This window comes from Adiantum capillus-veneris, chromosome 10, assembly GCF_014529385.1.
Source record: "Adiantum capillus-veneris isolate H3 chromosome 10, ASM1452938v2, whole genome shotgun sequence".
NCBI lineage: Eukaryota > Viridiplantae > Streptophyta > Polypodiopsida > Polypodiales > Pteridaceae > Adiantum > Adiantum capillus-veneris.
In genome coordinates, this window is record NC_140940.1 from 152084970 (window position 1) to 152099399 (window position 14430).

Here is a 14430-nt window from a genome sequence, read left to right on the forward strand (position 1 = left end):
GGCCCCACGTAACCACTTGGCTATGGAAATTGGGTAATCCTTTATTTGATGCACCATGCATGTGTATGTACATATGCGCAATCCCTTGCTCAAAAAAACTCCTGACAACGTATCCCCAGTCTCAATCCCAAGGCCTCAAACACCTTCAAAGGTGCAGAGAGCTAGCAAGGAGTGAGGTAAGGGAAGAGTAAGAAGAAGTAACATAGGATAAAGAAATAGTCTCCTACCTTGTATTACTCTTTTAGCTTTGCATAGCATAGTAGCATAGTAGTAGAGATGAAGAAGATGGAAAGCTTTTGATTTGGAGCATGGTTCTTGATTGCATTTGCATTCCATAGACAAGAAGTGTTGGTGTAGGCTCTCAACTTCTGAAAAATATTGGAGAAGGAGGTGAAGGTCTTGCTTCACACCAAGAGTGTGTGTCAGGGTGTATATCTTGCAATCACACCTCCTCCTTGCCTGGGTCGACCCCTCCTTCTAGCTCATGCTTGAAGCTCATTGGATCATGTCAAGCGTACCCAATCACAAGCCTAGGTCATTTCAAGCAATAGAGGTAGACTTTGGACAAGTTTCCTCCTTTCCCCTTTGAGAGAAAGAGCTTGAATAATGCTTAAACATTTAATTAAGCCCTAGAATACCTTAAGGCCCTAGGTCTAAGGACTTTTAACACTAACCTTTGGAGGTATTTAATGAAGCTAACCCTAAGGTCTTTTAAACTCCATTATATGGTCATTGATCTTTGATAGACCATCGCCCTTTTGGACGAGTTGCCTTCTCTCCCTTTGGTCCTGTGCTGAGCTAGATCTAAAAGCACATGTCCATATTCTAACTCTTGTTCCCATTTATTTTCCCACATTAAATGATCAGTTCAATATGAGAAAATCATTTGGGTTAGTTAAGTATTAGATTTTATGACAATGCCCATCTATGTTCTCAGCTGTATAAAGAGCAAGATTCTTGATGGTACACAAAGACGATTGATGCCACTTACTGCTATACTGCTCAACCTGCTTTTTGGCTTAATGAGGAAGATAATGTTGCAATTAAGCTTGAGAGGAGTTGGCTTACGTGACAAAAATGATGACTACTAGCATAGTAGCATAGTAGTGGAGATGAAGAAGATGGCAAGATTTTGCTTTGGATCATGGCTCTTGGTTGGATTTGCATTCCATAGCCAAGAAGTGTTGGTGTAGGTTCTCAACTTCTCAGCAAGCTTGGAGAAGGAGATGAAGTTCTTGCTTCACACCAAGAGAGTGTGTGTGAGGGTGTATATCTTGAAAGCACACCCCGTCCTTGCTTGGGTCGACCCCTCCTTCTAGCTTATACTCGAAGCTCATTGGCTCATGTCAAGCCTACCCAATCACAAGCGTAGGTCATTTCAAGCAATAGAGGTAGACTTTGGACAAGTTTCCTCCTTTCCCCTTTGAGAGAGAGAGCTTGAATAATGCTTAAACATTTAATTAAACAAACTAAATTATCATTGGACCCCTTTAGAGGCCAACCAATAGGCTTTAGGCGCCTTATGAGGGCAACATGGGGGGTAGCTTGACATGTGTGCTTGTTGCCTCTTTTGTCTTGGGCTTGCCTTGAGTGAGTGAGTGTGTGTGTTCTCTCTCATGTTCCTACTTGTAGGGATTGTCCCCCCTTGTGTAGGGATCTAGGTTGACTTTGGAACACCTCACCCCTTAAGCACCTTAGTCATGAAGCCCCTCAAGCACATTAGTCATAAAGAATGAGAAGCACCTCAAGCACCTAATTAGTCATCAAGCATGACAAGCACCTCAAGCACATGCTTAGCTTATCTAAGGTCTAAAATACCTCAAGGTCCTATGTATAATGACTTTTAACAGTAAGCTTTGGAGTTCTTTAATGAAGCTAACCCTAAGGTCTTTTAAACTTCATTATCTGGTCATTGCTCTTTTATAGACCATCTCCCTTTTGGACATGTTGCCTTCTCTCCCTTTGGTCTCGTGCTAAGCTAGATCTAAAAGCACATGTCTATATTCTAATTCTTGTTCCCATTTACTTTTCCACGTTAAATGATCAGTTCAATATGAGAAAATCATTTGGGTTAGCTAAATATTAGATATTTTGACACTGCACATTCCGTGTTCTCAACTGTATAAAGAGCAAGATTCTTGATGGTACACAAAGACGATTGATGCCACTTACTACTGTACTGTTCAACCTGCTTTTTGGCTTAATGGGGAAGATAATGTTGCAAAAGCTTGAGAGGGAAGTAGATACTATCTAGAGAGCTTAATGGAGAAGAAGCAGGAGACTTGTTGAGAAAAGAAAGAAGGATGATCTAGCAGAAGGATATATTGTAGATCTTTAGCTTTAGGTAAAGGTGTTTAGTGAGGTTCATGGAAAAATGGAAAGCTTGTGCTTGAGGAGAATGCAACAAGCTTGAGGAGAATGTAGTAAGCTTGAGGAGGGAAAGGAGGTTCAAACTTCTGCTGTAGAGCTTTTGGGAGGGAAAAATGAAGGGGAGGAAAGAGAAGCAGCTTACAAGTTGAATTGAAGAGAAGTGAGAGATGGTATAGTAGAGAGAGAGAGGAAGGGAATGATCATCACATTTTTGGAGGGACCCCCTTTTAGGAGAGAGCCGGGAGGAATTGGCAGCCACTAGAGAGAGGAAGGATTGGGTTTTACTCAACTATTTAGAGAAAAGTTTAGTTTTTGGAACTTATCAGAGATTTCTTCTTTATATTTTATAAAAGAGTACAATTTTGACCACTTACTTTTAGGCCCGGCCATACCCACGATTTTAGTCCACATGGCATCCACCCATTTCCCCCTTTCATAATCTCCTTTTTAACCCATGGCAAATAAAGAGGCTCCCTTAGATCCCTTCCTAATGGATTACGCCGATTTGTCTTTGGACCTCTTAAGTGTGAATTTATGCATATACTAATGGATCTTTTAAATTACATGTTGGGCTATCAGTTATATATCATAGAGGTATCAAATCCTATCCTTTAGTACGTGTCCACGGTTTGCATGACATGACAATGATGCTTCTAGCAAGTGTGCTTTAGACATTGTCGAGAAGTGCCCAGTGCGGTTGGCCTTTGATTGTGAGAGTTCCCAACAAAATTAAACGAGTCACAAAAGATATGAAGAAAAAGACACACCAAAAAAGAACAAAACTCCAGCCATGAAAGCTTTACTCTAAAAGAAAACCAAGATCAACTCGAAACTCTTGTCTTTGTGATGATTGGGTGTAGCCTCACTCCCAATTGCACAAATACAATGTATGTTTCCCCTATTAAAACGCTTTCTTGCTCCTTGAATTCTTCGTCAAGGCCATTTTATGGAAGCTTCAACACTTTCATAGACAAGCTTACACACCTTTTTGAAGAGAAGAAAACCTAAGTGGAACCCTCGTACGCTCAAACATGGGGTTAGAACAATGCACGACTGCACTAGTGACTCCATAGAAGAAGTATCCCTTCACAGAGAGGCTAAATGAGCTGGTATTCCTCTTATAAAATGTTACTCCAACTATCATAGTCATGGAAATGTTAGTGATGTGGCCTTTTGAGCCATTGTTGACCCTTTTTGGGTCATTTTGATGACCATTTTTTGTCATTTTAAGCCAGGAAATGTCCTTTTTTCCCCGTAAAAAGCCCAAACGAGCTGGAAAAAATTCCTAAACTTGTGGAAAACTTGCACTACAATCAAATTACACGTTGAACCTCATTTTTCCACTTGGAAAGCACTTTAGATACATCGTTTATGGCTGTAGACAAATTCTGTTGTTTTGGGTTGAAATCGTCCGCACTGAACTTTCTAGGTGAAACAAGTGTGCCATCTCCATGCACTCGAGAAAAGATCAATCAAATAGGGTTGCACTCGAGAAAAGATCAAGCAGAAGAAAATAAAAGTGAGGTGAACATTTTGTTTTCTCATTATAAGCGTGCCACAAGACGATAACGTGAGATCGTGCTGTGTAATATTGTAATTTTTTTGCAAAATGTAGTTATGAATGTGTGATCTTACTTCACCCCTTTTCTGAAGATCAACAATACGCTTCGTCCTTTTTTAATTTTGACGGCTTTGGAATGCCCTTGTCTTCAAATAACATGAGATGCCCTAGATTGACACTCGATGGGCGGATCCACAGAGGAGGGGGTGGAACCCTAGTCCAGTACTGTCGTCAACAAACGAGGATCGAAAGGCTCAACTTTGCCGAAATCGACAGAGTTAGAAAACAAATTGGCTACCCCTGCCTTGTCTGGTTAAAGGTCTCCTTTGCATTGGTAGGAGTTGGCGTACGCGACAAAACTGATGACGATTGGCAGGGGTTCTACCCCCGCGGTGCGGATGCGCCCGAATTATTAGTGCTAGTGCGGATGGGGACTAAAATGAATATTTGTTGATTCCCAATTTCCCATTTATAAAAAATGTGTGCGACCTTATTAGCTAAAGTTAGAAAGGCTACTTCAACCTTTTTCAAAATCTTGTTTTTCAAAGGTAACCTAAAGTTGACCGACTGAAAGCAAGGTAAGTATATAAAGGATGAGAAGGCAATTCCAAAGGTGATTCAAAAATGACGAACGCAGGTGTGCTCATTGGAGTCATAGTGGTGGCTGCGTTTATGGTGGCGAGTGGGAGCGCAGGAGTACAGCACCGTGCGCGTAGGCAACGAGAACGGATGGAGTCTCCGCACCAACTTCACGGCCTGGACGCTTGAGCACCATATCCATGTGGGCGACACCCTGCGTAAGTAGAGACAGAGAGAGAGAGAGAGAGAGAGAGAGAGAGAGAGAGAGAGAGAGTTTATGTGTCTGTGTTTTTGTGTGTGCAGTGTTTGAGTATAATTATCCACAGCTCCACAACGTGCTGCTCTTGAGCCCACTTGACTGGGCCTTGTGCAACGTTAACGCCACCAAGGAGCGGCCCCCTCTCTTCATGGACGAAAGCGGCTACACCATCTTCGGCCCCCTGCACCAAGCAGGAGTCTACCACTTCACATGTGGCCGCGCCGACCATTGTGACAAGGGCATGAAGCTTGGCGTCTACGTCCACCTGCTTCCGGGCCACCCCTCCGAGGCCACCCCCACTCCTCCTGATCTCGACTACCCCACTCCACCTCCAATCGACTACTCTTGAAGTCGGCCCACTCCAGTCTTTCCCCTCTCCCATATCTACTCCCCCGGTCTCCTGATGGACAACTCCCGTCCTTCCCCACTCCCTCTTGTGCATCTGCTACATCCTCTCCTTCATTATGGGCCACATCATCATTGTCATGCATGAAGAAGCGGGCCTGCTCTTTTTTTTCCCCCTTCGGTTTTTGATGTATAAATAAAGAACGAAGATTTTTGGATTCTCGCTCTCTCTCTCTCTCTCTCTCTCTCTCTCTCCCTTCTCCTTTGCTTTGTGAAATTGAATCATATTGTTATAGTATGTACAATAGGTCCACTAGGGCTTTCCTACTTAGCTCCTGTGGTGTCAAAGTCAACGCATCTTCATTCATTCTATCATTGATTAAGTTCAAAGTGATAGAAGACCTGAAGATTTTATACTTTTCATACATAAAAGTATTCTAATAGTTCATATGAACGATAAGAACCAAATTCTAAAGGAGTGTAAACATCTATGCATGCCTTCATCTTCTGTCTTAATGAATGCAAATGTTGATATTGTATCTAGTCACTTTAATTCCCCATGCAGTCTATCGACCAATGCATTGAGCATTTGGGCAAAACCTAGTCCTTGTCTCTTGCATCTATGTCTTGATTGATTGGCACTTGTTTCCCATTGATACATGCTTTAGATGACTTTTTAGCTTGTACCTTCTTCTCATGTGCAAACAGGGAAGAGCAATTCCCGGAGAGTCCACCCCTTGATCAATAAAGCTTGACCCTTTTTTGTACATATGAAGAGCTTTTTTCCCTAACACCAAAGCAGGACGGTTGTGAAAAACAAAACTCCAATACAATGATTCTTGGCCTATGGAATTCCTAAAATACCTCGCACGCCCCTGCCAAATGAGCTTGGAGGCAACCATCTTCCAAAATTTAATAAGCATGGTAGAGACGTCATACCCACTTTTAATTATAACAGCAGAGAACAATTTCTCCCATGTAGGCAAAGTCTTAGTACCGTGAAAATATACAACAGGATGTTCAACTGCAAACCAAATACATTCAACACAATTTCTCTTTCTTTCCAACACATATTGTACTAATGTTGCCCTCAGGGATTTAATATTTACGTAATTACCAAAAAAATTGTGTGATCACAAGGTCTTGTTGACATATTTACATAATCACAGTTAACATGATCACAAACAAGCCGGTTCAGAGCAACCTGGAAACCCACAAAAAGCCCGCCGGGCTTTTGCGTTTTCCTGCCGGGCCCTCCGGGAAGACCCTAGAGCCTGGTGGGCTACAGCTTAATATCATAGAGGGCCCAAATCGGGCACGTTCGGTGTTTTTTGGTGAGACACACACACACACACACACACACACACACACACACACACACAGAGAGAGAGAGAGAGAGAGAGAGAGAGAGAGAGAGAGAGAGAGAGAGAGAGAGAGAGAGAGAGAGAGATGACCATCTTTGTAGGCACGGCGAGCGGAGAGAGGGGGTCGTGTGTGTGTGTGTGTGTGTGTGTGTGTGTGTGTGTGTGTGTGTGAGAGAGAGAGAGAGAGAGAGAGAGTTCAATGAATATCTTCGTTGTGGAGCTACGTAGTGTTGCCACAATTATAATGACTACTTGCACGCAAAAAACAAAGATCATTTGATACACTTACAACCACAAATAGCTTGTAGATGCGTTAGCACATGTGCTCCAATTTTCAAGGAATGCTTGGCATTGTTGTGTAGCTCTCTCCAAGCCAATTGTGATGGTGCAGTTGAATCTCCAATGCAACGAGGAGGCAAGAAGTAGAGTTAGGATGAAGTGCCATTGCACCCTGGCTTCTACAAGTAGAATAACTACTCATTATAAATGATGTTTCTAACCATAATCCGCATCATATCATAACAATCAAAAAATAAGACTTTGATATGGGAAATTGAGTTATGTCATGTTGTTGACCCATGGGTCAACACTCCCCCCCTCCGAATTCATGTCCTCTCTGACATGACCTCATTGTCAATGTCGGTGCGGTCTTTGTTGTTGTTTTTCTTTCTTGTGATTTATGTCCTTCATATCCATCTATTGTTGTCATTATAGGGCTATTGCTAGATCTAAATTCAAAAGAAGCCAATCTTGTTCAGCTTGACTCTTATCATCATGGATAGATAAAGCTCCAAATGCATCCATTGGAAGTTGTTTAGTAACTTGATCACAACCTCTTTTTGTTTCCATAAATATGATCACTTTACTTCCATCCATCATTCACATATTTATGGAAACAAAAAGAGGTTGTGATCAAGTTACTAAACAACTTCCAATGGATGAAATACAATCGTTTTGATTTGAGATTCAAAACCCATGTTTGCTAGGGGCTTTTTAATTCTTTGCCTTCTTCGTATCACTGGTGCCGACATTTTTCTCCATTGCTTTCATGTTCAGTTAAAATAAGTAAAAAAACTTTTCAATATATTAGAAAAACAATCACTAAGAAAGCAATCAAATCTACACAATATGAGATTTGCAATGCACTCTAGTCAATTCCACATATCGACCACATATGTTCTGAGAGAACATACACATTGCAATGCACTCTCTACATGACATTATGGAAACAAAAATAATATGAAATAGTCAATGTAATTATAAATATAATGTTATATATCCTCTGCCATCTGAAAACAATAAGACACAACTATTTTCACATGCTACAAAGAATCATCAACATTTACATTGAAATGATGATAATTATTTGCAAAACACACATGAAAGAAATAATATCGATGATTGACCATCTCATGCACTGACAATCTTTTAAATATAATACATAATTCACTCCCTATATAAACCAATGCATAAAACAAGGCAATGAAATATTAAATACAATTACACAATTAAGCAATGAGGACTACTTGTACCCAATCAAGGATTGTAGCTCCCTTATGCATCCAATTCAATATATAAAAGCTATTTTCACCCAATTAAGGATTATAGCTCTTATATTGTGCAGTGGAAATGTTCAAATCTATGATGTGGAAAAATGCAAGACTTCAAGGATCTTTATATACTTACACTAGTACAGGACATCCGACCCTTGACTATCAACTCGTTATTTAAATATGCTCATCTTCTAAAACCAACTATAGCCCTTTTATGGACCAATGGCTTCGTCACAATGAGCATAACTCTCGAAATTCTCAATTGTTTTGGTTTAGTACGTTTACTTTCGGTGAAGGATTTAAATATTTTTAGAAGTGGTTACCGAATTAAGAATCACGTTCGGCCCAAGAAAAGGACCCGTGACTCTGTAACCTTAGGTCAATTCACAAGGAGATGACTATAACCGACGCTCGGATATACTCCCCAGGGATTTGCCTAGTTAAAATGTCAAAGTAAGAAGAGGTTTACTATATACAGTCTGGCCCGCCGGGCTTTTCCATTTTCCCGGCGGCCCCACCGGTAAAGCACTACAACCCGGCGGGACCCGCAGGGAAAATGGGATAGCCTGACGGGCCTACCGGCTCTATTCGTTTTTGCAGGTCACCATCAAGATCACGCTAACAATTAACGTGATCATGTGATTTTCTTGTGTAAATACTAGAGTTATTAACGTAATCACATGATTGTGATTACGTGAATGAAATCCCTGGTTGCCCTTCTAGCCACTACATGGGTGTCAAGTTCTAATATGCCCAATCTCCCATGATGTCAAGGTCGAGTTCACTAAGCGATCAAAGCAGATGAGTATTTATTCTTTCCCCACAAGAACATAGCTAGGACTGAGTTAAATTTTTGAAATTAAGCCTTGGACCAATCAATGAGTGGAAGAAAGTAGAGGACTTAAGGGATCAAAATGCTCAAAATTATTTTTGACTCTAACATGCAAAGGCCACTCCTTACAGTGCTAGGAAGCTATTTTCTGATACACCTTATCTAGGACCCATTCCTACAAGCTTTTCTAAGACACATGAACTCCAATAGGATAAATTTAATGACTAAATATTGTACAAGTAGTAATTCTCTATCCCCTCCATATTTATGCATGAAAGTTCGGAGGATTTACCATGATTAACCTCTAGCCTAGATGAACAATTCCAAAAAATCAATATCTCTGTTGACATTTACATTGTTAGCCTTTAGGAACATAAATGTGCCATCTGCATAACCCTGCCCCATTACTTATTTGTTGGAGAGCAGAAGACCCTACGAGAATTGGTCTTTAGCCAACTTATCCAAGTAGGTAAAAAAGGGATATGAGGCAACATCATACATAAGAGGGCTTATGGGACAACCCTATCTCATTGATCTTTTCAAAGGCATTTTATAATTTCTCATTTGTAAGAAGTCTTGAGTATGATCCTTCCCCAAGTAGATATATATTTTTCCTCACTTTTGGCCCAAACCCAATTTTGCCGAATATATGAGAGATGAACTCCCAGTACATTGTGCCAAAAGCCTTGAAGAAATATGTAATTAAGGCCAAGGGAAAACCAAGGGGTCACAGACCTAGGCCAAGGCCCTAACTACCTGGTGTGTGTAGAGGATTCTTAGAATAGACTAGGGCTAGGAATTCTAGTACTTATATAAAGGGCGGTAGGGAGGAGTATTAATCTCATGGAATTTCCCCTGATATTGCGGATTTATTAGGGCTACGGGGAGAGGGGAGGAGGGTAGCAAGGCATGGAGGGCTTTGCATGGTGCATGTGTGGTCTCTCTCTCTCTCTCTCTCTCTCTCTCTCTCTCTCTCTCTCTCTCTCTCTCTCTCTCTCATGTTGTATGGTGTGGACATGGTCCCTTGCGTCAAGGAATCCGAGCAAACAAAGCTATGGGAGCGATCTCCTCCACATAGAGGCAACCAAGACAACAGTCTCCACACAAATTTCCATGGATATGGCTGCCTAGCAGGGGATAAGAGCGCTAGAGAACAGTCACAAAACATCGTGTTGTTGGGCTTGTTAAACTCGCGTTGATGAGGGGGAGAAGGTTCAACATAGTAGCCTTGATCGGCACAGTCTGTAGCGAGAACTAAAGCTCTCCCCACCTTCGTTTGCACTGCCGCCATCACTGATATGTAAAAAAACCTATCCTTTTTCACTTGAGGGATCAAAACCTTTGGGGTTCCATAGTTTTTTAGAAACAACAACGCAAGGGAGTGTGCCCACGGGCCATTTCCCACCCATCTCTCTCGAGCTACGAAGCTACAAAGGTGGAGAGCTATGAGGTATATAGCCATCATCTTGACTCCGGCTTGTGGGGAGATGATGCAAGGCATGAAGAATGCCGGATATTTGTGAAAACACAAAACTCCTATGGACTCCATGCAAGGCATGGTGAGGATCATGGAGTCAAAATTTTGTTCTTCCAATATGCCGTCCACTCGACAAGGTGACGGATCAGCAAACTCAATTTTCTTTAGAATCTATCTTGAGTTTGAGCATGGACACAAGGTAGGATATATGATATCGACAATGCAAGGGCCATAAGATCGGCCACAATATTACATTAGTTATGTTTGATTACAAATCACGGTTTACCAAGGTACATTGGACATACTTTGATTATGGAACACATAATCAAGTGTTGACTAGCAAAGCATAGGCCCAATTGGTTGACATGGTCGCAAGTAAGTAGGTTTTTTGATGTTTAGCTTGATCTTGGTTTTGTTTTGTAGGAACACTCTACAAACTTGTGAAAGATATCATGGTTGTCTCTACAAGGAGTCTTGACATTTCTTGGTCATGTCCTTTTCACCCAGTTCCGATACATGCAAGGCATATGTTTATGTCTCTATTAAGGAGGATGGCTCCAACAAAGATAACCCATACAGGTTTTTATGATGCTCCTCAACACACAAAAAAGGTGACTTCTTTCAAATGTTTAGTTCATCAATCATAGCGGATGCATGTAGGCAAGGTTGTCTAGTGGTAACGGTAAGTCAGGCATGGCATGTGACTTGTAACACAAGGTACTCTTTTAGATACATCTTACTCACAATAACCCGTTTAGCATACCCACGAGAGTTTTGAATGGATATCATTTAGATTCCATGGCATTCATGATGCCATAAAGGAGATCAACAAGAGAAAGTAGTAAAATTCTCATTGATAGTGGGAAACAACCCTAAGATTTGTTCAAAGATCTTAAAAATAACACATAGTTGTCAGATGTTGCATGGCGTGAGGCATTGAAGGGTCACAGGGTTGTAAGATATTTTTTTAAAATTTTTTTGCATGGCCCAAGGGGAGAGAATCAGACTTGAAGGAAAATGACCTATATAGTTTTGAGTGGCTCTTGAGAGGATATGTCCATTGGATTCCGTGTCTTTTGAGTGGTTCTAGAAAGTAAACGTTAGGTGCAAGCTGCAAGCCTTAAGTAAGGCATTTTTGCAAGCTGGAAGCCTTAACTTGAGGTTGGTGGGAGGGCATATAATGAGTGCATGCATTTCATTTCTTCCCTCTTTTGGAGTGGAGACTCCTTGAGCTCCATGGAGGGAGCTCTCTTTAGGTTTAGGGCTCATGAAGCCCTGGTAGGGTAGCAAAGCCGTGCGCAAGGGCGCCCGCCTATGGCTGTTCTTGGTCATGCGTGCGCGCTGTGCATGGGGTGCCTTTGTATGCTCTTGTATTGCTCCCGTCTCTCATCCTGCTCTCCGGTTTGTGGTGGTTCTGGGCCGCGCTTCTGCTGTGCTGTGCTGCTTCACTTCTGTTGTGCTGTCCTACTTCGTGCATGAAGCCATGGCGGCATGTCACCCTGCTCACCGGCTTGTGGTGGTTCTGGCCCGCGCTTGTGCTCTGCTATCTTGCTTCTTGCATGCGGTTATTGAGAAATGGGTGGCTTGTGTAGCATGGTTCCTCTCGTTGGTCTATGGCGCTGTTAGGAGTGATTCAGTACCCTGCCTCTCCGCGGTCTTGTGTTGTTGTGATTTTCCATCCTGCTCGCCGATGGCGGATTTGGGCCGCGCTTGTGCTCTGCTGTGCTTCTCTGCGGGTGCCTTGTGTTGTTGGTTTGCTGGTCTATGGTGGATTGGGGTCGTACCTTGGTGCTGTGCTGCTCTGTATCTCGGGGTTGTGGTGCTTTGTTTGCTCGTCCCCTTCGCCGATCTGAAGCGGGTCTTGAAGATGTGGTGGCGTGCTACTTTGTGTATCGGGGTCCTGCTGCTCTGTTAGGACGTCCCCTTCGCCGATCTGTGACGGACCTTGGACATTGATTTGTTGTGCTGCTGCTGTTTCCGGTGTTGTCGTGCTGCATTATCGTCCTCTCCGTCAGTCTGTGGTGGATCAGGCCATTTTGTTGTGTGTCATGCTGCTCTTTGCATCGGGGTTCTGCTGCTCTGTTAGGATGTCCCCTTCGTCGATCTGTGACGGACCTTGGACGCCGATCTGTTCTGTTGCTGCTGCTGTTTCCGGTGTTGTCGTGCTGCATTTTCGTCCTCTTCTTTGGTCTGTGGTGGATCGGGCCGTTCTGTTGTGCAGCTCTACTGCGGTGTGTTGCGCTGCTCTGCTGTGTCATCCCGCCTGCCGGTCTATGGCGGTTCAGTGTCATATGTGGCTTGTCGGCGGCATTTTGTGTTAATTTTCGGTATGCATCAAAGAGAAGCTTTTTCTATTTAATTTATTGCTTTGATTTTGGTTGGCTATTTTATTTATTGTTTTGCTCTGGTTTTTGCAGGGTGGTAAGGAGCCATTGATGGGATTGGATGGTTTGGTTGGCTGATTGTATGTGGAGGTCAAGCACAGTATGTTGCGGGCTGAATAATTTGAAGATTGTACATGTAACTTTTATGGTGTTGATGAAGTTTAAAATTATGTAATGTTTCCGAAATTATTTAATTCTTGAAGTTTGTCTATTTTGTTGATAGATTTTGTGCTTTAGTTTGCTATAGAGAATTTATTTTGGTATTGTGTCAAGGTGCTCTTAATTTAAAATGATTAGCTCCACATTCTATGATGCAATCTTGGTCCATGATTTAATCCTATTGATGGATTATTTGGACTAGCTGATCATGTGGTTAGGTTTTGGGGATTTGACATTGAAAATTTATGGCTATGCGGTTATTTTTTTAATGTAAGAAAAAAAATGATTTAACTTTAAATATTATATTCAATGATCTCAAGGTTCATTGTTAATATTATAAAGTAAGAATGGAAATAAATCCGTTTTGATGTGGTGATTTAGAATCATTTACTTCAAATCTTTATAAAGTTCTAAGTTATTAGTTTCTCTTCTTTAGATGCCCTAATTTACTTAAGTTGTAGTTCTCATTTCATTTGCAGCCTTGCACCTCTCTTCTCCTCTCTCCTCTCTCTAATAATAGTTGACTTTATTTAGGCTACACCTCTCTTATCTTCTCTCCTCTCTCTAGTAATAGTTGAGTTAACATTCATTTATGTTTGTAGCTGTAATAGGCGTGGCTGCCTAATACGAAACTGTGCTCAGAGAAATGCAAGAGAGAGGAGCACCGCACAGCATTAGAGAGAGAGAGAATGAGAGAGAGAGATAGATGTTCACGTCCGCAGCCATAACTGATTAGATTGGTTATTGTGTATGTTTACGAAGGTCACAAGAGGCCCTTCATATAGGTTAGTCGTGTCCCCTCGCTCCTCATGACTCATGCCTCTTGGCATCCCCCCATTCCTATGTAAGGTTCCCACCCCAGGGCCAAGGCATCCTAACGGCTAACACTTGGCACACACTGGCTTATGCCATAACACTTGGCATGCACGGTGGACATGTGCGAACTCACAGTGTTCATGAGTCCCTTGGTTAGAAGTCAAGTGCCTTATGTGCATGTGCTTTGTTTTAAAAGATTTTTTTACAAAACATTTTAGGCATAGCCAAGGCAGAGTACCCCAAGTGCAAGAAGTACATTTCCAATATCATGAACAAGAGAGAAAGAAATCATGTCTTTTTCACAGCACACTGGTAATTGCAACATCGCATGGTCCTCTTTGCTGCATAACCGCAAAAACTTTTAACCGTCCCTTCATGAATTTGATGCCTGGTCATAGGCGCTTCATTCGCTCTTCATCGATATGTCCTTATGCCGCATCAACCTTCATCACTTGGACATCACCGCCCTCAGTGCAATTAAAAGAGGAACATGGAATTTTGAGACTTCGAGCACAATGATTAACAAGTGCAAGGATTTCCCCATCGCAGCATTGTTACCTGCACCCCTCAAAATCCGCATCTCCACAATTTACTCTTCCACAACACTTTGCTCTCGTGCCGTATATCATGCATCCCTGATCGCATGAGTATCCCATTGCTTTCTTAATTCCGCACAAAGACACCTCTCTGCCTTGTACAATAGTCCCCAATTCCCATCCTTATTCAGATAG

General features: G+C 42.0%; 1 protein-coding gene across 1 annotated transcript; it reads left to right on the top strand.

The window, feature by feature from the left end:
- Positions 1–12098: 12098 nt before the first annotated feature.
- Positions 12099–12776, top strand: LOC147449883 (uncharacterized). The gene is made up of 3 exons (XM_086522719.1): positions 12099–12250; positions 12335–12667; positions 12758–12776. Exons 1-3 carry the CDS (start codon positions 12105–12107, stop codon positions 12774–12776), a joined length of 498 nt encoding a protein of 165 aa, XP_086378845.1. The 5' UTR covers positions 12099–12104.
- Positions 12777–14430: the final 1654 nt, after the last annotated feature.